We start from the raw sequence: 24938 nt of genomic DNA, 5'->3' as shown, positions 1-24938 counted from the left end.
GAACCACTTCAGAGTAATTCAGAAATTCAAATTAGATTTTTAACCACACTTGTGACATTGCTTTATAAATAGCTTGGTCAGTCTGGTCGTCCAGTATTTTGGCCTAGAGTGTACCTCAATAAAATACTGATGGATTTGCCATGACGTTTACTCCACACCCTCGAGGTCCCCGCTGGACCAATCGTACAGATTTTGAATGTGACACCCTGATTTTTCCTCAACTTCATTAGGTCAAAATGTATATTTGTTCAATTCCGCTGAAGGTCTTTATGTAGCCTCATAGCTTGCATGGCTTTCTTTATCATCGTCATGTGGCAACCCATTCAGCATATGGAAATTATACCTGGTAAAGTGGGAATCAAGAAAGCAGTCGCATGAGACTCGAAAGTGCCTCTCCAGATTAAAATAGTTTTGAAGCAAATTTCAAAAGAAACACTGTATCTTTAAATGAATTAAAATTAATGCAATACCTTCCTTATTAACTCATTATTAATGCAGATGAAATACAATTGAATGTCATTAACAGATCCTCAGGTTCTCTTGTCACTGAGCCAGCTGCTCAGTGATGCAGCACCAGAGAATCAAGTGCAAATAGAGCCGCTAATGGTGTAATTTCCCTCTGAAATGTGTTCAGGCCTGATAGTTGACAATCTATCAATTATGTATACATGGCTGGCAGTGAAGTTGGTGTTTGTGTGCGTGTAATTTAGGCAATAGTTTATCCCAAATTACATCTGTGTTTGTTGTATGCATATAAATGAGTGTGTGTGCATGTGCAGATATTGTGTGTAGGTACAGTTGATAAATGAGGCCCCCAGGAGAGGAAACAGGAGATGGATGAAAGTAGATGGCTGCAGAGACAAAGGCTTGAAAAACAGATGAAGAAGTGAGGAAGATGTCTGAGAATAGATGGACTGAGGAGAGATGAAGCACAGTGAGAGGATAAGAAAGAAGTCATCTATCTCCCTCTCATATGGAAACATTGCTTCCATTTCTTGTTTGTCCCTCTTCTTCCTTTTTTAAGCACCCTTACCTTCTCTGTCTCCCTCTTTCTCTTCCCTTTCAACAAACATGTCTCTGATGCACTCTCTCCCCTCCCTCCCTGCAAGTTCTTTGAAAACCCTCAAGTTTTATATTTTATATTCCACTTAAAAACCCTGCTGTAGTATGTCGAGCTCTACCCGTGTGCCAGAAACTAAAGCTCAGCCAGAGAAGCGACAGAGAAAACTCACACCAAATGATCTGTGGAAAAAGCAGAGTGACATGCAAAGTGCAGTAGAACGAAACAGCCCCAGAGGAAAATCCTGAAAACATTTTTGTTTCTAAAAGCGGATCAGCATTTCCTATAATCTGGGGGGAGACTCGGTTTTCACCAGATTACCACAGACAGGTTCACATTCCGTGGCAAAGTGTGCCTTTGGTTTGTGGCTGCACCACAGAGTAATGAATTAGCATTTCATGAAGTAAGGTTTGTCAATAAGGTGCATGAATAGAGAAGGAGAGCTTTGTTTGGGTGTAAACCGGCATCATTTTCTTTTTTACATCTAAACTAACTAAGTGTAGATAATCATCTGTGGTGAGATATTAGAGAATTAATCAGGATAATCATGTTATGAAATAATTGTACACAGTAAATCTCCATCAACAGAAAGCTGACAGAGATTTCTTTCTCCTCTCATTCCTCCACTCTGTGCCTCCGCATCTGATGACAGACTGCATGGTTGAAAGCGCTGACACAATGATGACAGAGAACTGCTCAGCCGTGGCTACTCATTAACTGTGTGTATGTGTGTGTGTGTGGGGAGGAGAAGGTGGGCATGTGGTTTGTACATCAGTGTATTCACCCCTGCTGTGCTATGGCAGTAGTGGTAGTTTTACAGCCGCGGAGGAGGTGGTGCAGGTTTGGGTGTTTAATCTTTGGCCTCTGGGGTAACAAGGGTCTGAGAGGTGAGAGAGATAGAATGAGAGAGCAGGATCTATGGAAATAAAGCTGTATATTTCAACTTGTTCAAAGCATTTTCACAGGTTGATATGCAGTTTGAATAAAAGAGATTATATTTATATACAGTTACACAATTTTAGAGGTTTGAATCTAAGTGCCTGTCTGTTCAGTTTGGGTTTTCTCCCCGTGTCTGTGTGAGTTTTCTTCCGGACTTCCTCCCACAGTCCATTGGGATTAGGGTTAGGTTAGCCGTGGATGTGAGTGTGAATGGTTGTTTGTCTGTGAATGTTGCTCCCTGTGATGCACTGGCAACATGTCCAGTGTACTCCACCTCCTGCACAATGTCACCTGGGATTGTCTCGAGCCCCTCCGCAACCCTCACAGGATGAGGGCTATAGATACTGGATGGATACAACTTCTAATAGTACTTAAATAACACATTTCCACTACCTCCAACACTTGCACCTTCTACTAATAATAAAGCAAGTGAGAAGTTTTTATACTTTTTGTCTTGGCCTGGTTGGATTCCTCACATTCATTCTCCTCCATGTTTATTTGTGTGGTCTTCTTCAAACTCCCTGCCTTTGTTGTCTTTATTGCCAGAAAGTGTGAAACAGTAGAGAATAATGCTAAATTATTTTTGCTATCGTCACATGTTGTATTCAGTTTTATTACAAAGCCTTAGATTCAAGTTGACTTTTATTTAAATTAAATTACGAAGAGGACGAACTGCCCCTTTCTTACTTTTTTCTCATTTTACTCATTGTGCAAATGAAAAATGCAAGTTAAACTTTACCTAAAGACACAAAGCTCATCTGCTATATTAAGCGACTGGTAGAGCAGGTCGTCCACTAATGGGAAGGTTGGCGGTTTGATCCCTGTCTCCTCCAGTCTGCATGTAAAAGTGTCCTTGGGAAAGACACTGAAGCCTGAACTGTGCCATCAGTTTGTAAATGTATGAGTGATGGAGAAGCTCTACATATAGAAGCAGTATGATACTTGTAAATGATAAATAAACCTTTTCTCTTGTCAGATATTGTACATGAGAACTTGAAGATGGGATCAGACGGGGAGAGCGACCAGGCGTCTGGAACGTCGTCAGATGAGGTTCAGTCTCCGACCGGCGTCTGTCTGAGAAACCGAGTCCACCGGCGGATTTCCATGGAGGTGAGACGCTCACACGCACAAATGTACACATACACAAGCACACACGCACATATGCACTCACACATACACACACACACACACACACACACACTGCACAGTAATTGTTTAAAAATGGCTGACAGCGCACATATGCATTTCACCCTTTACCCCCCCTCCTCTCCTTCTGCTGTGCTCTTCAACACCACCCTCCTCTTCTCCCCCACGCTCTCTTGGGAGATCCAAGTCGGGAGGGGGCTGGGGAGGGGATCGTTCATCCCCTAATGTGCTCTCAGTGTCTGGGCATCATGATACTGATAGCAGTCCTGCTCCCTGAGGAGCGCAGCAGCGTCTGGTAAAGACATGCAGCGTGATCGTCTGTGCTGCAACCACATTGGTTTCCTACGTGTTGGCTGTGTCAGCACAGCGCAGTGCATGCTGGGACGTGAATCTGCTTTGTTCCTCTTTTAAGGACATATACAATATACATACCATATTTTAAATCTTGTTACCATTTAAACATCTTTTTTAAACAGGTCCTACTTAAATACAATTTCAAATGAAACTAGAAATTATCTTTTATTTTTCTAGAGCACTGCCATCTTAAAATGTAGAACTCCATCATTTTCAGTTAGTAATTCTTTTTTTATTTTTTATGTTTTAATTAATTTCTAGCTGCATGCATCTCTTTTCTTAACAAAAGATTCTCAGAACAGGCTTTAAAATGCTTACTTAGACAAAGACCATAAATTGGCTCTGATGGCCCTCAGGGTGAATTCAACACAGTCACTTACACAAGCTCAGCAAATAAAAAATGAACAGGATGAGGTTGCTTGGTTATCATGGGATTCTTTTTGTCTGCTAGTTTCTACTTAAACTATGTTTTTGTAGGAATCTTAAATGTTTTCTTCTCCAGACCAACATTAACTTTTCAGAACAGTTTTATTGTTTGGTGCCAGTGGAGGACTCCTGCCCTCTGCTGGCAGAGGAATGTACTTGATCTTAGAGTGAGGTCTCAGACACACACACACACACACACACACACACACACACACACACACACACACACACAATATTATGCTGACCTATTTATCGTAAAGATCAGTTGTAGGTGCATAAAACAAGTGCAACTCAAGGATGTGGTAACCAGTTGACCTGGTACACACACACACACACACACACACACACACACACACACACACACACACAGCTCTATTACATGATCACCACTCCACTGCACTTCTTGGTTTCTTTTGATGTAGCTGGAGGTTTGAATAAAGCTATATTGAATCAGGAAGGAGGTCAAGGCCACAGTGTACTCTCACTGTCCAACCCGTGTTAAAAGATGAGCAGCCTTTCAGTTTTTCGGCTCTGACTCCGCCCTCTACATCTGTCCTCTCAAAGTCTCCAATGAATGCAATTAAATGGGCATCTTGCTGAAGAGTCCTTGAGAAAGATACTGAAACCCAAATGACGGCTGTGCTGACAGTGTGCGTGACTGTAGCTCTCATTGTGAATTGCTTTGAGTGGTTGAACAAGAGCACTAATACCAATATTTTTTTACACTTCCAAGAGCCAATCAACAAAAAGAATACAAATCACAAACACTGATGCATTCACTCACACTTATATTGTATGATTGTTTAGTTCTCTTAGGGCGACCAGCGGGACTATTTTATAAGTAAGAGCTGATCATGTCACATGTCTCAGATTTATTACTGAAGTCTTGGAAGGCTGATACATCACTTTGTTTATTTGTTCTTCTGTATTCTTATTTGAAGTATATTTTGTAAATTTAAATGTAATCATCAAATCAAATATATATAGGAAAAGGAAATAAAACAGTTTTGGCTGCAAGAAATGAACATTCTTTGATTAAGTGATTAGTTGAAGATGTTGCACTTAACAGTGAACACATTTGTTTAATTAAATGTGACTTGCAGTTTAATTTCTGTCAATTGACTAATTAAAAAAAAAAATTTCAAGACTATATTGAAGTGTGTACACATCTTTTCAACCACAGTGAAAAGTGCTGTGCACAGTGCATGAACAAAATAAAAATAGATGAACTGCAGAGAGGACGGACCAAATCTGTTGGAGACTGACACTAAAGAGAAAAAAAAGCAGCACTGAGTCGTATTATGTAATATTTTTACTCGTCCTCCAGACAGCGATATGCTCAGCATAATCACAGATTTCATGTGAACTCTCAGTTGTCATAATACCGACATCATTTCCGAGCAGCTTTGTGATAAAGAACTAAAGTAATGAAAAAAAAGGAGATGATTAAAAAACTGGTGTCATTTGCTCTCACTTTATTTTTACTCCACATCACATCTTTCAGCGTTATGCAGCTTCATGTCAGATGTGAAGTTTTTATGATCCTAGAATAGATGCTATGTGCCGTCCACAACAATAAGATGTGAGCCCGGTAATGTTCACAGTGACAGACTGCTGTGTGAGCTCAGACTAGAATATTGTACAACTTTATCTAATTCTCACGTGGTTTACGGCGTGTGTGTTTTTTACACTCACAATCTGATTTGCATTTATAAAAGTTTTGCTGTCCAGCTGCATTCACACGTCCAAACACCATCTCTTACTTGTACCCCTCATGAGATGGTGATCGACCTGATCCGTCTTCTCTCTGTGGGAGTAGCAAGAGAAGAAAACAAGTTATTTTAGACTGTGTGTGTGTGTGTGTGTGTGTGTGTGTGTGTGTGTGTGTGTGTGTGTGTGTGTGTGTGTGTGTGTGTGTTTCTATGTGTGGGTAGACTGTTCCCCACATCACGTTGTGCTGCTTGCTACTGAAACAGGCGATACATATATATAGCAGCAGTGCTTTCTTATGGTGTGATGTGAGCAGATTGCCGAACAGCAACAGTGTGACTCACAATCATAAGCTCATGATGTTAACTATCAAAGTATATAAGTATGAGTGGCAAGAATTTATAATCTTGCTCCAAAGACTTTAAGCTCAAAATACACAGTTTCTTTTCCACAAGCCCCAAACTTCTTAACCAAATAAACTCGACATCCACCACAGGAATGTCAAATTAAAAGCTGGCCTCAATCCTAAACTGTGTTTTTTAACTTTTGTGTTGCAGGACCTCAACAAGCGTCTGTCGCTGCCAGCTGACATCCGAATTCCCGACGGTTACCTGGAGAAGCTGCAGCTCAGCAGTCCGCCCTTCGACCAGCCGCTCAGCCGACGCTCCCGCCGGGCTTCTCTGGTCAGTGCATGTGTGCGTCCGTCTGTGTGCGCCACCTTTATTGCTTTGTGTTGCTCGCAGACTTCTGCCTGTGCTGGTTACCATGGCAACAGGCCCAGTGTAAGCTGAGGAAGGTTTCATGTGGAGTCACAAGCGATCACCTCCCGCCTTTAGCCCATCAAATTAGATTACATTGCTCAACTGTGGTGTGATCATGCAGCTTATTTGCAGATAAGGGGACATGGTTTATACACATGAGGACCAACAATGTCTGATTGTTTTCTAAAGGACTGATCATTTATTTAGCTTTTCTGTCTCCACCTCCAGATATTTCCTGCAGCTATCATAGAGATACTGGGGGGGAATTCAGACATTGCTCATAAGAACCATGTTGAAAGGACATTCTGTAAACCTCTGATCTAACACGTTGATTGCTCTTATCATGTTTGGTGTCTTTGAAACAAATATCTTCATGCTGCATCATTGTCCAAAACATGAAAAAGAAATTCATCACATTAGAGGCACAGACAACAACATGATAAAAAAACTGACCGAGATGAAACACTGCTGCATTGTTTTGAACTTTGAAGAGTTATCTTCACTTCACTGAATTAACAAATGATATGTAAGTCTGTAGAAATAAGTTTGACTGTTGTTGCAAGAGCAGTAAAACCACACATATTCCCTAAACCAAAACGAGTTATAGCTTTACAGACATGTCTGATTCCTGATCAATAATGTAATTTATGTTTAATCTTGAGTTTTTTCTGCCTTTCCCTCAGTCGGAGATTGGTTTTGGGAAGTTGGAGACGTACATAAAGCTGGACAAGCTGGGAGAGGTGAGGAGGGGCTGAAAATCCACACATGCCAATAAAATAAAAGAGGTATGCTTTGTAACTCTCTTTAAGTCGGTAATGTTGAGCCAGTGTTGTGTTTTGTTTTTAGGGAACCTACGCCACAGTATTCAAAGGACGCAGTAAGCTTACGGACAACCTGGTGGCGCTGAAGGAGATCAGGTTGGAGCACGAGGAGGGAGCACCATGCACTGCCATCAGAGAAGGTAACTCAACATTTTACACCTTTTACCATCAACATCTCAGCTTCATCAGCTCCATGTTTTTTTATGGGAGGTCTTGTCATATCGGCCGTTGATTTTCTTATAATGATCACAGACTGGAGACTGGAAGGTATCTAACATCATTTCTGAATTAACAGTCAAAAGGACCAGTTCATCCAAATCACAGAAAAAACATAATTCATTCATTTGAAACTAACATGCAGTATTTTGATAACATTTGTCAATTTGATTTTTTTTTATTGTAAGTTGTGGGGTTTGTCATTAAAAGTGTTTTTCTCTGTTTCTGTCTTTGTAGTTTCATTACTGAAGGACCTCAAACACGCCAACATCGTGACGCTACACGACATCGTTCACACTGACAAGAGCCTCACGCTCGTCTTCGAGTACCTGGTGAGGCTCTTTGTTCTCAGGGCATGATGGGCGTCATGAACACACATCGGTTGATATTATTTATGACTTAAAGGACAATTAATTACAATCTAATTAGAACGACAGGTTGCCATCGTTATTTTACGCATTGAGGGGCAATAGGAGAGCAAATATGTACAGTGATATAAGATATAAATGAAAGAAAGGCAGTGAAGGAAGAGAGCAGAAATATTAACCTAAAATCAGCAGGATGTGTAAAACAGAAGAGTTAGAAAAGATGAGGAGAAATCTATTTTGAAAAAAAAAGGAAAGAACAGTGAAACTTTAAAAGAAGGTGGAAGTGGTGTCCTGATGTTTTTGTATCTTCTGTCTGTCTAATACCTTGTTTCCTTGTAGGATAAGGATCTGAAACAGTACATGGATGACTGTGGAAACATAATGAGCATGCACAATGTGAAGGTGAGGAGAACCCTCCAACTATTTCCAACTGTTTCATTTTTCTCCCTGTGGAAACATTTGACTCTGAATGCTTTCCCCTCCTTATTCTACATTTGTTCAATATGTGAATGTAATGAGACTTCACACGCATGATTGCTTGTAGTTTTCGCCTCAGATGATAAAATGTTTGAATGAAAATAATAGAAATGGTTCGTGCAAACCCCGCCTATTAACCAATCACTGTCAAGCATGATGACAACTGGACATACGTATGTCATAGTCTTACGTCTGCTCCCTAAATTGCAAAGTGAAACCAAAATCTAACCAGATCAAATGCAAACAATGTAACAAAAGACATGAACCTTTGTTCGGATTTTCAAATGTAAAAAATGCTTTTGATATGTGATGTAAAATTCAAAAGTCTTTTGCACATTCTGTATCTGTTTGCATTTGCATCCCATCTGAAGAAGTGAGACCCCTGTGATAAAGGAATGTGTATGGAAGGTTTTGCACATGATAATGCTTATTTATATTTATTTTCCTCGTCTTTCCAGATCTTCCTGTTTCAGATATTGCGAGGGCTGTCATACTGTCACAAGAGGAAAGTTCTCCACAGGGACCTGAAGCCTCAGAACCTCCTCATCAATGAAAAAGGAGAACTCAAACTGGCTGATTTTGGTACGTGGAGGAGCAGAAGCATTTATTTTTGATGTAGCACTTATTGTATGGAAATAGATCTGATTATTTTTGCATGATATCTGTTTCATTTCCTCTCTGTGCTATGCTACTTTCCTGTGTGAGAAAGCCTAACGTGTTCATGTCTGTGGTGGGTTTGTCAGGTCTGGCGAGGGCCAAGTCTGTCCCAACTAAAACCTACTCCAACGAGGTGGTGACTCTTTGGTATCGGCCTCCTGACGTTCTGCTGGGATCCTCTGAGTACTCAACACAGATCGACATGTGGTACGTACATTAGCAATGCATTAAATAACTTTGAGGTGTTGAATGTGTCACTCGTATTTACAGTCCTACACCCAGAACTTTCTTCAAACTGCAACTCCAATCAGCTGTGCAGTGTTATAGCATCTTTGAAATTCAATATATCGGTTTTACTTCTGCTTTGAGTATCTCACAGCTTTCATCAGCTTGTTTTCACCACCAGCAGCTGCAGCAGCATTCAGCTGAAAAACTGAACATCCACTTTGTGCTTCCTGTTATACAGACACACAAAGTTAGCGTCAGTCTAACTGGTGAACACATGGGAACAATTTGCAAGTAAAGGGAGGCAGGTAGTTTGTTCACACAACACAGGACAAGGGGTGTAAATATTTGTTTCAAATTCATGTACCCAACTAAGTGCTATGTAAACACAAATAAAAACACCCAATATACATTTTCTGAGCTGCGAGAAAATACTTGTTATTCTGTTTTACTGGTTGTTTGTGGGGGAATCTATGTTTGTTTTGAATGTTTTATACACACACTAGACAACACACTAGCTCACCAGGCTGAGCAGGCACCTCCTGCAGCAGCTGCAGGGTCAGTTCCGTCCTGGCCCATTGCTGTATGTCTTCCCCTCTCTTTGTTCCTTTCACACTATGTCCTATCAATAAAGGCTTAAACACTCAAAATATTTTAAAACGTAATGTTACATAGTAAATAATATGAATAAATATTCTGACTGTGTTTGCCTGCAGGGGCGTTGGTTGTATATTTTATGAGATGGCTGCAGGTCGGCCGCTGTTCCCCGGCTCCACAGTGGAGGACGAGCTCCACCTCATCTTCAGGTTACTGGGTAAGCAACTTCTGCCGGATCACGTCACCATGGCAACACAAATGTGCCACTACACGTTTTTTCACAAACTGTGTGTTTGGTTTGACTCTGTGACATCAGGAGCGCCCACAGAGGAGAAATGGCCGGGAATCTCCTCCATCGAAGAGTTCAAATCCTACAACTTCCCCAAATATAAACCACAGCCGTTAATCAACCACGCTCCCAGGTACTGTGTGTGTGTGTGTGTGTGTGTGTGTGTGTGTGTGTGGGTGTGGGTGTGGGTGTGTGTGAGAGACTGTGGCCAGGTGTGGTGTGTTCTTATGAGTACAAACCCACACCTCTATATTGTGTGTGTCTGTGTGCCACTGGCAGGAAATCCTGTTGAACATTTCACTGAATGCTGTCCACTTCCTTCCTCCCATGAGCCCCCACATTCCCATCAGCCTCTGCTGCATGCAGACAATAAATTGTTGCTCTTCCCTCTTTCTCCTCTAGGCTGGACAGCGAAGGCATCGAGCTGCTGCTGTCTTTCCTCAGAGTGAGTGTTTGTATTTTACTTCCTTTATATTACCCAGAATGCACATCACTCTTAAGAGATTTATCAAGCAATTATTTTTATACCCTCATCTTGTATAACTAAGATAAATGAAATAAATGACTACTTATGGTCATTTTCCCTTCATGAATATCATTACTATTGGTAGTACTGTATATTAAGTCTTATAAATATTGTAGTGGTTGTATTATGTGGTTTCATTGACAAACATAAAATAATCAGGAGATTATGTTTGTTATTTCTTTTAACTCAAAGTTACTGCTTGTTATTAAATCAATTTTGAAAAAAATCACAAAATAAATTAAATAATGGCTTGAATAATTTGAATAATAAGTTTCCCACAATATAGTCGTTTATTTTAAATTATAATAGTAAATCACCAGACACCATTTTGTCTGATTAAAAAAAAAGAAGTAGTTATCGTTTATCAGCTGGTAAACATATATTTTTTCTTTTATGGTAGAACTGACAGACACAGGAAGCAGTGAATTATTACCTTCAGTACTAGTTGTAGACAGCAGGAGGCGCATTACTATCAGAGCAGTTCAACCACTGGAGACACAACAACCCACCACAGCATTATTTAGATTAGGTTGATGTTTCCTGTTTCTCTCCACACAGTACGAATCCAAGAAGAGGATTTCAGCAGAGGAAGCAATGAAACATTCCCACTTCAGGCAGCTCGGGATGAGAGTCCACACTCTGCCTGAGAGTAAGATAATAAAGCTGCTGGCTTGTTTTTTCTGGCTCTTTCTAACTGTGTGTTTTTTCCCTGCTCTCAGACAGTTTGCTGTCGATTGAAACTTTCCTCTGTGTTGCAGGTGTATCAATATTCACATTAAAAGAAGTTCAGCTGCAAAAAGACCCCGGCTACAGGAACTCCTCGTATCCAGAGTCAGGTGGGAACTCATCTACAAGCACTTAATTATATCATTAGATAAAGATACTTCTCGATTACAATACATGGGCTTCGCGTATCTGCCGAGTACCGATCCAACACCAGTACTGTACTTTATCAGCTGTCATTTACTAACGCTGGACGGAGGTTGCCATCATTGTGTGGCTCTAATGTTGTAATTGGCAACACTCCAAACTGAAGTCTCGAATACGGTACACGTCAATGTGAAATGCCAAATCTCTGACATTGTAGCATCTCTGGCTAATGCTACACTACTGTCTTTTGTGGAAACCCAGACGCCACTTAATATTTGATGCTTGTCATTTTTATGTGTCACAGTACAAGTTCACTTTTCCTTTTTGGCTTCTCCAGGCCTCTGTACTGTGACACCTCAAACAGAGGTGTAGTATCAGGTTTAAACTGGCACTGACTTGTCCTTAAGACGTCTCACTTGAGCGCAGAAAGTGAATTCCAGTCAACATCCGTTTCCGCGTACTTTCATTGTGGTTGTGTTTCCGTGTTGTGGCTCTTGCATTTGTTTCGTGGCTTTTGCTTTTGCTCTCATATCTTCTGTTTATACACTTGATGTGATCCCCCCCCCCCCAAAAAAAATCAATTAGCATCATTAATATAAGGCAAAGGCATTATGGGTATTGTATTCTTCTTTTCTTCCAGGTAACGGCAAGATCAACAGGAGGCAGAGCATGCTCTTCTAATGTTCAGTGACGGTCGACTGCCCACCCTCATCATCACTTCCCAACAAAATCTCGCATGAGCCCACCTCCTTTCAGAGTGACACCCCTCCAACTACCTGCACACACACACACACACACACACACACACACACACACACCCCTCTGAGCGAGTGACTCTGGGTTGAACCTGTTTGGAAACTGTGTTTATTTATTGGGGGGAACGGGGTGAGGTTGAATTTATTTGCTGCTAAACAACTACTGTCTGTATTTAACACACTGTGTGTGTGCCTGTGCATGTGTGTGGGTGTGTGTGTGTGTGTGTGTGCGTACATGATGTGAACTCGAGATGCCGTGCACAGTTCAGCAGTCAGTAAGGTTACTATTTCTTTGTCTTCTGACTGCGATTCTCTGGCTTCGTTTGAGTTAAAATTCCACGGATGTTGATGTTGACGCTGTGATCCCAAGTTGTTGTTCTTGTTGTCGTGCTCGGAGACCGAACGCTTCAGTTTCTCCAGATTTTTTTGTTTTTATAAATATGTATATCTATATAAATATATATATTTCGAGTTTATGTTTTGTTTTCCTTCGAGCTTCCTTGACTAAACTCTACAGCATTTCCAGGTTTAGAAAGCCGGGGACAGCAAAATGGTCTTGGTTGGTAAAAATGATTCCTCTGGATTCCTTATCATCAGTCATCCATAACATTTCAGACGGACTCTTCTTTGAGAGGTTACACTGAGGGTCAAAAAGCAGGTCTGTGATCGGACTGTGTTAACTGAGGGTTAAGAAGCACACAGAGCCCAGTGAAGCTGGGAGAACCCTAAACCAACTTATGGTTCTTTTCAGCCAATCTGGCTCAGCAACAGGACCGAACCTGAGGAACAGGGGAAGGCAAACAGTTGGGAAGATGAGCAGAAAGCACAGATTATAGAGGAGGAATACTGGAGCCGAACAGGAAGCCACGTGATATCCCACAGGAAGCCAACAAGCCTTTTCGTAAGACCCCTCACAAAACTGCCAGGACTTCTGCGTTTTTTTTCCCGTTTTTTTTTCTGTTAATGCAAGCTACACCTTCCCGCTCTGTGTGCATTTGCAGATCTCACCGCAGACTCTTTGTTTTTAACTTGCACTTCAGTGTGGTGTTATGGAATCAGGGACCCGGGCCTCGACACGGCCGAGTTTACCCAACAGTATTAAGATGTGTACTCTGTATCTGTGAACTTTGACCTCTCCTTGTGAAACAACAGTGTCATTGTGGCATGTTTTGGGAGGGGGCGGGGTTGGCGGGGTGGGATAGCGGGGACCAGTATAGTGTGTTTTAAAGCAAAATGGTTGTTTTCCACTTCGGACCACTGCTCTCTCCAGCTTTTCTACACAAGACGAAAAAAGAAAAGATTTCAAATTGAAATGTCCGATTTAACTGCCCGCTGTGTTGTTTGCAACTGACAGTGATGCTACAGATGCAGCATGTTGATAGGTCTCACTTTTGACAGCTTTTTGCTGTTACTGCAGCTTATTGTCTGTCGAGATTTGAATGCGCAACAACACTAGAGTTCTCTGATCGGTGGAACAAATTCGAAGCGTGCAGGGAGCACCAGTAGTGCTCGATCAGTAACAGATTAATGTAATAAACATTAACGTAAACACAGTTTGCAGCTGATGGTGTAATAATCCTGTAAACACACTGTACTGCCTGTCATTCCTGTAGTTTGTCCTTTCAACTTGTTTAAATGTTTAATGATTTGATCAATTAAAGCTCAGCACAAACGGTTACAGCCGATAGAGATGAAGATATCGTACATGGTTACAGTTATTGTGTTCATACTAAAACACGCTGTATTACATTGACTCACAGACCTATGTTTTTCCCTTATATTACATGATAATGCATTTTTGGATGCTTCACTTAAAGACCTGTTATCAAGGATAAGGATGAAAGTTGATTCCAATATTAGCTGCAAACTGTGTTTCTGCTAATGGAGCATTTTGTATATGAACAGCAGTAACATGCATGAAAGGAGATTTCTACAATGGCAAATTATTTATCATTGTAAAACTGTACTTTTTTCAAACGTATGAATGACCTGACTTCATGTGAACATGTCTGAATGCGTGTGTGTGTGTGTGTACGTGTGCCTGATGCATGGAAGGCCTGCTGTGTTGTGAATACGACCTCTCTGAAACACTGAGCTGCCGGTGAACAGTTGGTGTGTGACTTTTTACTGGAACTATTTATTTCTCATAACCATCGAAAGTAAATTTAATCTGTTTCATAAACAGTCTGTGCAGCCGTCATTTCTGTGAGTGGTGTATATGAGAGTGTTTTACCAACTACAGCTGAGGTAGATTCTCTGAAAAGTCATTTTATTCAAAAAAAAAAAAAAAAAAATTCTCACATGAACACAAATCATGAGAATACATTTCTATTCATCTCTTTATAAAAATAACCAGGACTCATTTTACAAAGAAAGACACTTCTGTGCAGTTTTGACCTGGAATGTCTGTTACAACCGTGTTTTAAAGCTTAATACATTTACATAAATCTTACAATATCCAAGGCACAGCTGGTACGAGGCGTCAAAAACAAACAGTGCATTAAAAACAAAAGCATAAAACTGCAGCTGAAGTTAAGTTCACAGCATCGAGTCAACTTGTCAAAGCAATACAGAAGACCGCTCCGGCCAGCAGCTGCTCTGCTAGGAGTCGGTGAAGGTGTCATCTCATGTGTCCACATGTCCAATTATATACTGTTAAATAACTATAGATATGGTCTATTGAAACAGAGACTTAGCACAGGGAAAAAACTTGACTTGCACCGCTAGCAAGGTGTCTTTACAGGCCTATGAAGCCTGTAGCGTCGAATCATCCAGTTATGGTCCCAGTTTGGGATTTCAATTTTTGAGACTTGGGGAAATAATTTTCTTTATAAAGCTACAGCTGGTTAGTCAGGCCTTACATAAAGACTTGAAGCAGGGGAGAACCTCCCAACATCTGCTTACCTGCATATCTAAATCTCACTCGTTAATGTGTTATTGCCTGTTTGTTTAATCCCTACAGAAAAAGAAGTGTATAATTGACAAGTTGTGGTTTGAGTGTGTATATGAGCTGAACTTCTTGGCATCACCTTGAATTTGACAAAATAACACTCAGTCCTCAGTAGAAATCTGTTTTCCTGACGGATGTTTGGTTATTAACTCTTAGATTTGGATTCATTTGCTACAGAGTCTTCAGCGATCAGGCTCCTCCCCTGTTGAACCAGCTCCCACTCTGAGTTCGGAAGGCAGACGCCATCCCTGCATTTAAGGTTACACTTAAAATGTTCCGTTTTGATAAAGCTTATTGTTAGTTCTGGATCAGGTGAGCGCTGAACCATCCTTTAGTTGTGCTACTGTAAGTCTGGACTCCCATCATGCACTGCGCACTAATTAAAAAACGATCATTATAATAAGTCTAGTTTAGATTAACAGGTGCTGCTATCAATAATAACATCATTACATCTGTGAATATCACTCTTATCATTTTCATTATATTAGCCGGTCACCCTAACCGGTTGGGTTCTCGAGTTTTCTTTTCTCTCTACAGTTTTCAGTGTTTGCTCGTTGTGTGAACTGTTGTTTTTCTCTATAACGTTGTCAGGTGTCAACCTTAGTATGTAAAGTGCCTTGAGATAATATCTGTTGTGATCTGGTGTTAAACACATACAAATGAATTGAACTGAATTTTCTTGTGCAAAGTGAACGTCTATAAAGAAGCTGCACTCCGGTCTCGTAGGTTCACGACATTCTGTAGTATACTTAGAAAGTCTGTCTCTGTGAGGTGTGATCGTTTCTGATAAGGATTTCTCAAGATCTCCATTGTTTGAGTCAGAGGTGTGGATGCTGACGTTAGCAGGGCAAGTGTTCGAAGATAATAACAATCAGAAAATGCAATCAGTCAACAGGCTCTTAAACTTGAACCAAGTTGAATGCGATGAGATTTGCAACCTCCAGTAAAAAACAAAATTGCATTGAAATCAATTCTGAGGATTTTACATCCTGAAAAGAGGAAAACATAAAACATTAATGAAATGAACATGAGCAGTTTAACTGTGTTAAACACACAAAGAAATGTAAAATTGCAAAATACTCCTCTCAGAGAGCAAAGCTTCAGAGTGAAGCTCCCGAGTCTTCACGTGTAATCAGACTCGGGGGAAGCTGGTCTCCAGTAATGATGGTCCTCATCAGAGATTAAAGCTGACTGGCTTATTCCTGATCTGTGCTGAACTGGACCGGCTCAGTCTGGTTCGGCCCAGCTCTCTCTAATGGGGCTCGGGTTGACATCAGGACTTGTGGGAGCCTGGGGACAACAGCAGGGGAGTCGGAGCGTCCACACTGGGCAAAGGCATTGGGATGTGTCCGTTTAACAGTGTGGGAAACTGCCGGGAGACAAGTTACAGTTAAATGTTGAAATGACCAAAAATAAAAAAACAAGTGAAGCCCAAAAACACAGTAACCTCTTTAAAAAAATCTGCTTTTTTATTGACTCTAACATAGAGTGAAGAAACTAAAAACTAATTTTCTTAGAAACACTTTTATCTTAATATTATTTAGCTAAAGGTGATTTAAATTCTAGGGTATTTTAGTAGTCGCACTACCAAAACTAGAAAGCAGAAGTACCATCACGTTACTGATTACACAACTGTTTCCCTCTAACACCTCTCATTTGTTAGTGGGGGTAGTGTGATGTCATCCCAAAATGTGTAATCTTTACGCGTAATGAATGTCGCTTTGCTTTCGCGGACGTGGGTGGGAGGGGCTCCTGACCAAAAACCCTCTCCCTCTCCCCACCGAGCCAACAGGAAGTTGCCCCCTCTTCTTGTCCACACCAGAACGGAAACATCTGTGGCTTATTTTGAAACCCTGGCACACGGTGAATAACGCACACACACACACACACACACACACTGTGAAAACAACTGTAAAATGTAAGTGTATAGTGTGAGGTGACCAGACAGAGCCTGTTGTAATGAGAAAGGGATTAGCTGTAAAGAGCGTTTATGAGCAGACACAGACTTTTTAACATAGAAAACGGGCTGATGGAGAAATTAAGGCTCTTTGTGTTTTGTCTAAATGAATCGGACTGTCAGAACTTTACACGAGTCGTTTTCAGACATGAACTCAGAAGGATGTCCGCCGAATTGGGTCTGGACTTTCTCCAGACTTTGCCTTTCACACGTGGACAACGCAGCAGTAAGGGGACGGTGTAGCAGGCCTGTAAACAGCTCATCGGCATAAGCCCTTATCGCCGAAAGCAGCCTTGAAATCTTCGTTAGTGTTTTCTATGTGTACGTTTCATCAGATATTTGTATTATTTTTAATAGATTTGTTTTTCATTCATAAAGGCTGAAACTAGTCTGTTTCAAGTGTAACCAGCTGGTTCTGTCTTCATCTGGTTGGAATTAGTCAGACGCTCTGATGTAGGTTTGGGTACGGGCTGGCAAAGGTCAGTCAGGATGAGACAAACTGGATAAAGAATCAGATGTAAAGGAGTAAAGGAGTTGGGACAAGCAAGAATGTAGGAGTCTTACCTGGAAGAGGGGGGCGTGGCTCTGAAGTTGTGCAGGGCTGAGTGGTCCCACCGGGCTCAGACTGGACCAGAAATGGATATTGGAGAGCAGAGGACTGGGTGTGAGCAGCAGACCAGACGGAGTCTGCACAGACAAAACCCCACATTAAATATCAGAGGATAAATTCACCAAGATTCAGCGACTGTTTATTCTGGCAATAATTCCAGAGAGCTGTACTTCTGCGGTGAAGTTTTCATGTCAGTCTCACCCTGAGCTCAGAGCCACGTCTGCCCTCTAGTGAACTCACGTCCACCAGACAGACTGACTGACTTGGCAGACTGACTCCATGTAGGTCAGGAAGCTCCATTCATACAGAATTCATGACTTCTATTTTCTTCTGTCTCTTTATGTTTAACGAAGAGCACTTTGGTTTTCTCTCTGGTTCTGCAGGAGAACGCACGTCTCTGTTCCACAACAACAACCAGCAATTAAACTAGAAATTCATTTGCACGTCACTTGAATGTCTGTATAGCATATATATTCTTCCATACATATGCCTCTTATTCTGAAATCCTCCTATGTAATATGATGTATGTAATTATTGGGTTAGGGTTATATAGGGATATATATATATATTACATACATCCTTGTATAGTTATACTATCGTATGCTACAGTGAATTTATACTATATTTATATACAGCGCATAGCATTTTTATACTCAAATTCATACTGTATACCTATATATACTGAAAGTCTATACATGCATATGTATACGTCTATTTCAATATCTCATACAAAATAAGCTAATACAGAATACAATCATCCCATGCCAATTCAATTACATTTCCCTACAAACAATATTTCAGTGCGTATTCTGTGCAGTTTTATTTTAGTGCCTCCTTTATTTTATTTTCCTGTCAGCTGTTTAATACTGGCTGGCTAATAAAGACATAAAAAGTATGAAAAGCTAAAACTCTTCCTGTGAAAATAATAACAGCTCTGCACTTGGCAAAACCAGCTGACAACTCGACTAATGAGATATCGACTTGAACAGCAGCCAGCATAAACTGGTTTGAGGTTCTTTAATCGTTTCATTTGGGACATAGTCCACAGTGAAAAGTGAGGAAACATCTTGACACGGTTCCTGTATTCTGGAAAGCAGGTTGCGAGGACAGACAGGGGCTGCTCACATGACCACACTACAACATGTAATGACTAATGGTAGTTGAGCCATCAGCTATATTTTCCATCAGTGATGTACACATAGCAGTGTATGATTACTGGGTCTGGATGAAAGCGTCAGCTGAATGCCTGAGTGTAGTCAGACTGTCCTGGTTTGGTCAGCGTGTTGTTGCCAGTAAATCCGGAGCTTCAGGAACATATGGCTTCACTTATGAACCGCCTCCCTCCCTCTCTCCCTTCCTCCCTCGCCTCCTCCTTTCTTTCCGCTCACCTCTGTCTATCTCCTCCCTGTCTGACTTTCTTCACCCGAAGATTTTCCCTCCTCCTTCTCCTCTCCTCCCTCACCCACAACCCAGTGCCTTCCCAGTGAGCAGTGTGTGTGTGCAGTGATGCTAATGCACGTGTGTGTCTCCCTGTACCTGTGCGGTGAGGAAGGCTGGGGTCAGGGACCCTGAAGGCAGAGCTGGGCTGTTGAGGGCGATGGAGACAAGGTCACTTCCTGTCAGCAGGAGGGAAGGGGCGGAGATTTCTAAGCCTTTGGGTTTCCTGCTCTTCGAAGGCCCACCATTGGCCAAGCCCCTCCTCTCTGGCGTGGTGGTGCTCTGCGACCTCTCCCTCTCTCTCTGACCTGACGACAGGTTTAAGGGTTGAGCGATCTGCTCCGACTCATCAGTATCTGTGCGGTGGCTACGCCCCCTCCAATGCGTGTGGTTTGGGCTTTGTTGTGGAGAGGTGGAGCAGGAGGGAGACGGCCTGGAGGAGTGTGAGGTGTCACTCGAGGATGGGGGTGGGGTGGAGGGGAGGGATGAGTGACCACGGTTAGTTATGAACCGGATGACAGAAGAGCTGTCGTCGTGGCGACCAGATCGGGGCTCCATCTTGATCGGTCGGTGTGGTTCCAGGGAGTGTTGCAGGGAGCTGACAGTGAAGGAGGAGTACAGGCCAGAGTGGAGGTATTCGTTTCTGCCACTCCCGTCCTCGTCTTCAGCGTCAGGCTCTGATGTCGCACTGTCCTCGCTGCAACGACCAGACTCCACCATCGCAGGGTCCATCTTCAGAATCTCAGGGAACGACACAAATTTGTAGACAAACTTCTGGCCGATCACTTTCTTGATGATGTTCTGCAGAAGACATATTGTCTGTGAATAAGAGTTTTCCTACAAAAATATTCATTAACACTTTCTAATGTGTTAACGTCATTTCCTTGACTTAGAATTTCATCAAATCTGTTTTATACTTTGGATGTTGTCCCTAGGTGCACGTGTTGCATACCTTGTCGTAGTAGTAGCGCAGGGCTCTGCTCAGCTTGTCATAGTTCATGTTGGTCTTGTTCTTGCGCAGCCCCCACAGCTTGGCCACTTCTTCTGACTTGAGCAGCTTGAACTCGCCGTCGTTGGACGTCCAGCGGATGAGGTGTTTGTGGCTCTGGTCGAGCAGAAGCTGCAGCAGGAACTGCCAGAGTGTGATGGAGCTCTCCATGACGGGATGACACCAGGGACGCAAGCAATCTGCAGAGGTGAAAGGAGATTAAGCCTTAATGAAATCACATTGACCAACGCATATTGCAATATACAGTCAAGAAGTATAATGGCCTCTACTCTTGTAGAGCTGTTAGATTGGGAGGGAAATCTATAGGATGTCAAATCAGGAGAGTGGCACTTTTTCTCTTGTGTAAACAGCTAAAGCTTCACTTGACAAAATCTTTGAATATAAGGAAACAGGAATCACTGTGGCTGATGGAAAATGTGAGTGTCCTCACATCACACTTGTAATGTACACACTGTAGTTCTTTGTTATAAACATCTTTAATATTTACTGTTAACAGTCAAATTCAGTTTTATACATGAAGCCAGTCTGTAGGAAAAGGTTCTGGATTAAAAATTTGTACATGCACTTAAGGAGAAAGGGTATTAAGATGTGGAAATGATATCATTCGTTATAATTTAAAGGTAAATAAATAATTTCACACATCCCCAGACTGATGGAGACGGAGATGTCCTTCACACAAAGAAGGAGGGTAGGTGGGTGAAGAGGAGGAATGCCAACACAAATGTGTACCACGATCCTTCCTCTGAAGCAAACCCCAATGAAAACCACAAGCATAACATTGCTGACCATACCCAACGACACCACCCCCGACTCAGACGGGGAATTTCCTGTTCCCAAAAACCCTGAACCCACAAACACACAACAACACAAACATGTAAACAGTTTAAAGGCTCCACAGGACAAACCATGTTTACTGTTTGTGTCCCTGATTCACGCAGCATATATAACCTATATATCACAGGTTGAGTGCTGACACTGATGCTCATTCTCCTATTAATCTTAGAAAGAGAAATCTTTTAATAGAGTATTACTGAATCGAGAAATTTAAAAAATCCAGATGCTTTGACACATGACATGAGAGGCCACTGAGCCAGTGTTTTATTTGCTTTTATTCATCATATATAAATCTATTATGACTGCAAGGACATCATCCTTAGGTACACATCATCACACACAGACTCTCAATAAAGGAGTAGCGTAAATCCTCAACATATTTTCTCTACATAAACAAATAGCCCTCTCTTTACAATCGAGAGACGTATCATCCTTTAAAATAGACTTCAGCATCAGGCTGTTCAGATCAAATTACATTCTTTCATTGATTATTCATACACTTAACTTTTCCCCAAGACAACGATTTGAAAAGCATTTCTATCAATGTTGGTGCCGCCTCAAATGCTGCTACTGAAGAATAGTATAAATGTGGAGTTATCACTATTACTGTTTATAAACGTGATGCAATTGGGTTGTAATTTTATACACTCAATTGTGTTTTTGCTTCAACTCCACAAAAGATGTGAACAACCATTGTAGCCGACTGGGGGAAGATCCATGCATGTGTGTGTGAGTGTGTGTGTGTGTGCGTGTGTTACAGAGCGAAAGGAAGGATAGATGACCAGACATTGGATGGTTTTCAAATGTTTCCATGGTGATAAAGCAGGATGTGGTCAGTGACCTGCCAAGACAAGCATGGATCTAACCAACATGTTTACCTGGAAGCCAGACGGTACACGCCTGCCTGTCTGTCTGTCTGTCTGTCTGCCTGCCTGTCTGCCAGCCTGCCTGTCTACCTGCCTCTCTGTCTCCCTTTCTCAGATTAATTCGTAATTAGCAGGAAATACAATACCACACACCACCAAAAGAAAACCATGACAGTTGCATCCAAAATCCCCATGGCAACCACATCTGCCACCACAGTGGAGAAACAGGGGACTTCACCACCAGAGGTAATGGCTGCCCCACCTGCCTTCACAACATGGTTCAGTAATACTATCAAGCACTGAATCAATATAAAGACAGAGCATGCACTGGTCTTTGTTTCATTGTCTTTCTAACAGGAAACCAACCGGCAGTGAGGGGAGAGTCCATGTGGTGCAAACAATGATCCACCACCACAAACACACGTACAAGCAGCCATATCCCTTGCTTCCTTTTTCCTGTACGCAGGGTGTGTGTGTTAAGTGATGGAAGAACTGTGGTGCCTTCTGTCTGTCTAAACGAGAACTTCCTGTCATTCAGCTTCAGGGGTGTCTTTCCTGGAGAAAGGCCTTCCCTCTCGGGGAGGCAGGACTTCCGGTCACCGGGATTCACCAGGAACTCACACACACACACACACACACACACACACACACACACACACACACACACACACACACACACACACTTATTTGTGTGTGCACCTATATCTGTTATTGTCAACACTTAGCGGATGCACAAGTTGTGCACCACCTCAACACCACATACACAGGTTCACAACAATAAATGTTAATGCATATATGGCCAGATGTTTATCTGTGCTCACCCTCTGACGTTTCACTTCTCACAACTCTGGACCAGACAGAAACCAAACTGAAGACACTTTTGATTCAGTCTAACAGCTTAGAGTTTGAGTCTATGAACTCTCTGCCTCTCTCCACTCCCCCCTTACACAGTATGGACTCCCCCTCTCCAAATGTAAATCTATCAGATACCATCAGCCTTGTGTCTTGTGGACAGTTTTCAGTCCAACATAAACAAACCAAACAACATATGACTCAATTCTCCATCCATATTCTCTGGGCTGCTCATTTCTTATTTTTGGACGCGTGTGTCTGCGTGTGTGCGCGCGTGTGTTCGGAGAGGGGGGGGGTCCTGCTGGAACTCAAATGGTTCTTTGTTTTGCACCGGTGACTCATTTTCAAGATGTTGTCTGCTGCCAGCTTCAATCCGGAAGCGCATGGCAATTAGTCTGCAAGGTCCAGACAAACCAGAAACTCTACTACTGAATTTTAAAGGAGCCACGGCTGATTTTTCCACTGCAGCTTGTACACTAACCTCTTTTTCGGTTTTTTTTCAAGTATGACAGAAATTGGATCAACTTTGCGCATAATCCTGTGCCAAATTGAGGCGTCTGGAGACACGACTTAAACATATTTTACGCACAACTTTTACGCGCAGTTTTAACACTCGTGTCATTTAATGTGGTTTTCGTGTTAACTGCGGATATACAGTGAATACAGAAACAGACAATACAAGTCTGTCTCTTCCTCTCCATTACGCACAGGCGCACATAACTCAACAAAGTTATAGATAGAAGGGATCATGCACCTACCCGGCGGTGGACGGCGGCTGTTCCTCTGTCCGTCTGCCCGTGAGAGACCTGTGTGTGTTTTTGTCTTAAAGCGGGGAGTGTGTGTTGTGTCGGGGCTCCATGCCGCTGCCGCTGCTGATGTCTGAAAGCGGATCCGGAGCTTTTCTCTCTCCCTCCTCAGAGCAGGAAGTCGGGACGCGCAGACGGAGAACCGGCGCACTTCCTCTGGCGCAGTATTCCCGTCTGTACACACGCACTTACGTACGCACACACACACACAAACACACACACACACATGCAGAGAGAGAGAATCTCAATTTCCGATAAACACACCCCCTCCGTCAAATCACTCTTGCGCGCGCACGGAATGAAGCCACGCGCATTACAAACTCTTTCAGACCTACACACACACACTTTAACTCAGGCACTTAAACAGCTTAAAATACTTTACATGCACAGTAACTATCTCTCACACACACACGCACACACTCAAATATTGCAGTTCCGACTGCAGAGCCAACTGACGTCACCCTCTTCCTGTTCAACGGGAGGGGTTCCTGTTCATGCACACAGACAGACACACACACACCAACACACACATATTAAAATGTAGCCCTATTTTCTGAATCACTTTCTGAAGGGAGAATAAAAGATGTTATTTTTTTAGCCATCCTTTTCATTGGTCATCAAACCTAGAAAAGTACTTTATGGATACAGACCATGAACCCTGTGCATGATTTAGCTCATTCTTTGTGTATCCTATTTGTCTGTAATATTTTGTGCTTTGAACGTGTTTACCACATGTAGTGTCTGTGGTATTTAAAACTGACTGTAATGTAATGTAATGTACTGTGGATGAGTTTTATGTTTAGAACTGTTGATCCCTCATCACGTGACATAGGATGGAATTATTAGTAATTAGTTTCCCCTACTGCAACTCAATGGTATCTTAGGTAAGATTTTGGTGGATGTCTTTACGTCCAGTTTATAACAAAGACTTTATAAACATACATCTTCCAAGCCCAATCTTTTTGCTATAAATAAGAATGTGATTTTTTTGTTTTTATGTATAAAACTATATAAAGCCTTATTTTTATTATTTATGTTGCATTTATTATTATTACATATATTTTTTTGTACCTTATATACAATATCGAGCACAGGTAAAGATATATAGGAAGTTGATTCAGTATAAGAGGAGTTTTTATGGGGGTGAGATCCTTTTCAGATATGTAGATTAAATCATTATGTGTTTTATTGTTTCCGTCATCACTGTTTGTAAATGATAATTTTTTTCACATCTGTCTGGATGAGTTTAATATTAAACTGAACCTCGTGAGTAAAGTCAATGTCGCCAGTGTGTGGTTGGTTTTACATTCGTGACTTATCCTTTTAAAAAATAAAAAGAAAGAATGAGCGAACAAGTCGGTGTCTCCCCCTCTTTATATACAGTCTATGGTTTTCCCCACAGACTGTATATAAAGAGTTT

At 41.8% G+C, this 24938-nt stretch overlaps 2 protein-coding genes across 2 annotated transcripts in view; one reads left to right on the top strand and one right to left on the bottom strand.

Annotated features, from left to right (window-relative positions):
• The window catches only part of cdk17 (cyclin dependent kinase 17), a 41278-nt gene extending 26899 nt beyond the window's left edge, over positions 1-14379 (top strand). The window contains exons 5-18 of the mRNA XM_020092286.2: positions 2976-3109; positions 6193-6318; positions 7080-7136; positions 7243-7357; positions 7671-7765; positions 8141-8203; positions 8737-8860; positions 9022-9142; positions 9877-9974; positions 10074-10179; positions 10449-10491; positions 11131-11221; positions 11331-11408; positions 12083-14379. Coding sequence (XP_019947845.1) covers positions 2976-3109; positions 6193-6318; positions 7080-7136; positions 7243-7357; positions 7671-7765; positions 8141-8203; positions 8737-8860; positions 9022-9142; positions 9877-9974; positions 10074-10179; positions 10449-10491; positions 11131-11221; positions 11331-11408; positions 12083-12123 — 1292 coding nt within the window. The 3' untranslated portion in view covers positions 12124-14379. The remainder of the gene's footprint in view (positions 1-2975; positions 3110-6192; positions 6319-7079; positions 7137-7242; positions 7358-7670; positions 7766-8140; positions 8204-8736; positions 8861-9021; positions 9143-9876; positions 9975-10073; positions 10180-10448; positions 10492-11130; positions 11222-11330; positions 11409-12082) is intronic.
• A 66-nt stretch (positions 14380-14445) lies between these two features.
• elk3 (ETS transcription factor ELK3) lies at positions 14446-24788 on the bottom strand. Its single transcript, XM_020092287.2, has 5 exons — positions 23471-24788; positions 20104-20339; positions 19251-19952; positions 17669-17791; positions 14446-16516 (listed from the first exon to the last, which is right to left on the bottom strand). Exons 2-5 carry the CDS (start codon positions 20308-20310, stop codon positions 16421-16423), a joined length of 1128 nt encoding a protein of 375 aa, XP_019947846.1. The 5' UTR covers positions 20311-20339; positions 23471-24788; the 3' UTR covers positions 14446-16420.
• Positions 24789-24938: the final 150 nt, after the last annotated feature.

Source organism: Paralichthys olivaceus, chromosome 23 (genome assembly GCF_024713975.1).
Source record: "Paralichthys olivaceus isolate ysfri-2021 chromosome 23, ASM2471397v2, whole genome shotgun sequence".
Taxonomy (NCBI): domain Eukaryota; kingdom Metazoa; phylum Chordata; class Actinopteri; order Pleuronectiformes; family Paralichthyidae; genus Paralichthys; species Paralichthys olivaceus.
Note: the sequence above shows the minus strand (reverse complement) of the source record. Positions and strands in the feature narration are given on the sequence as shown.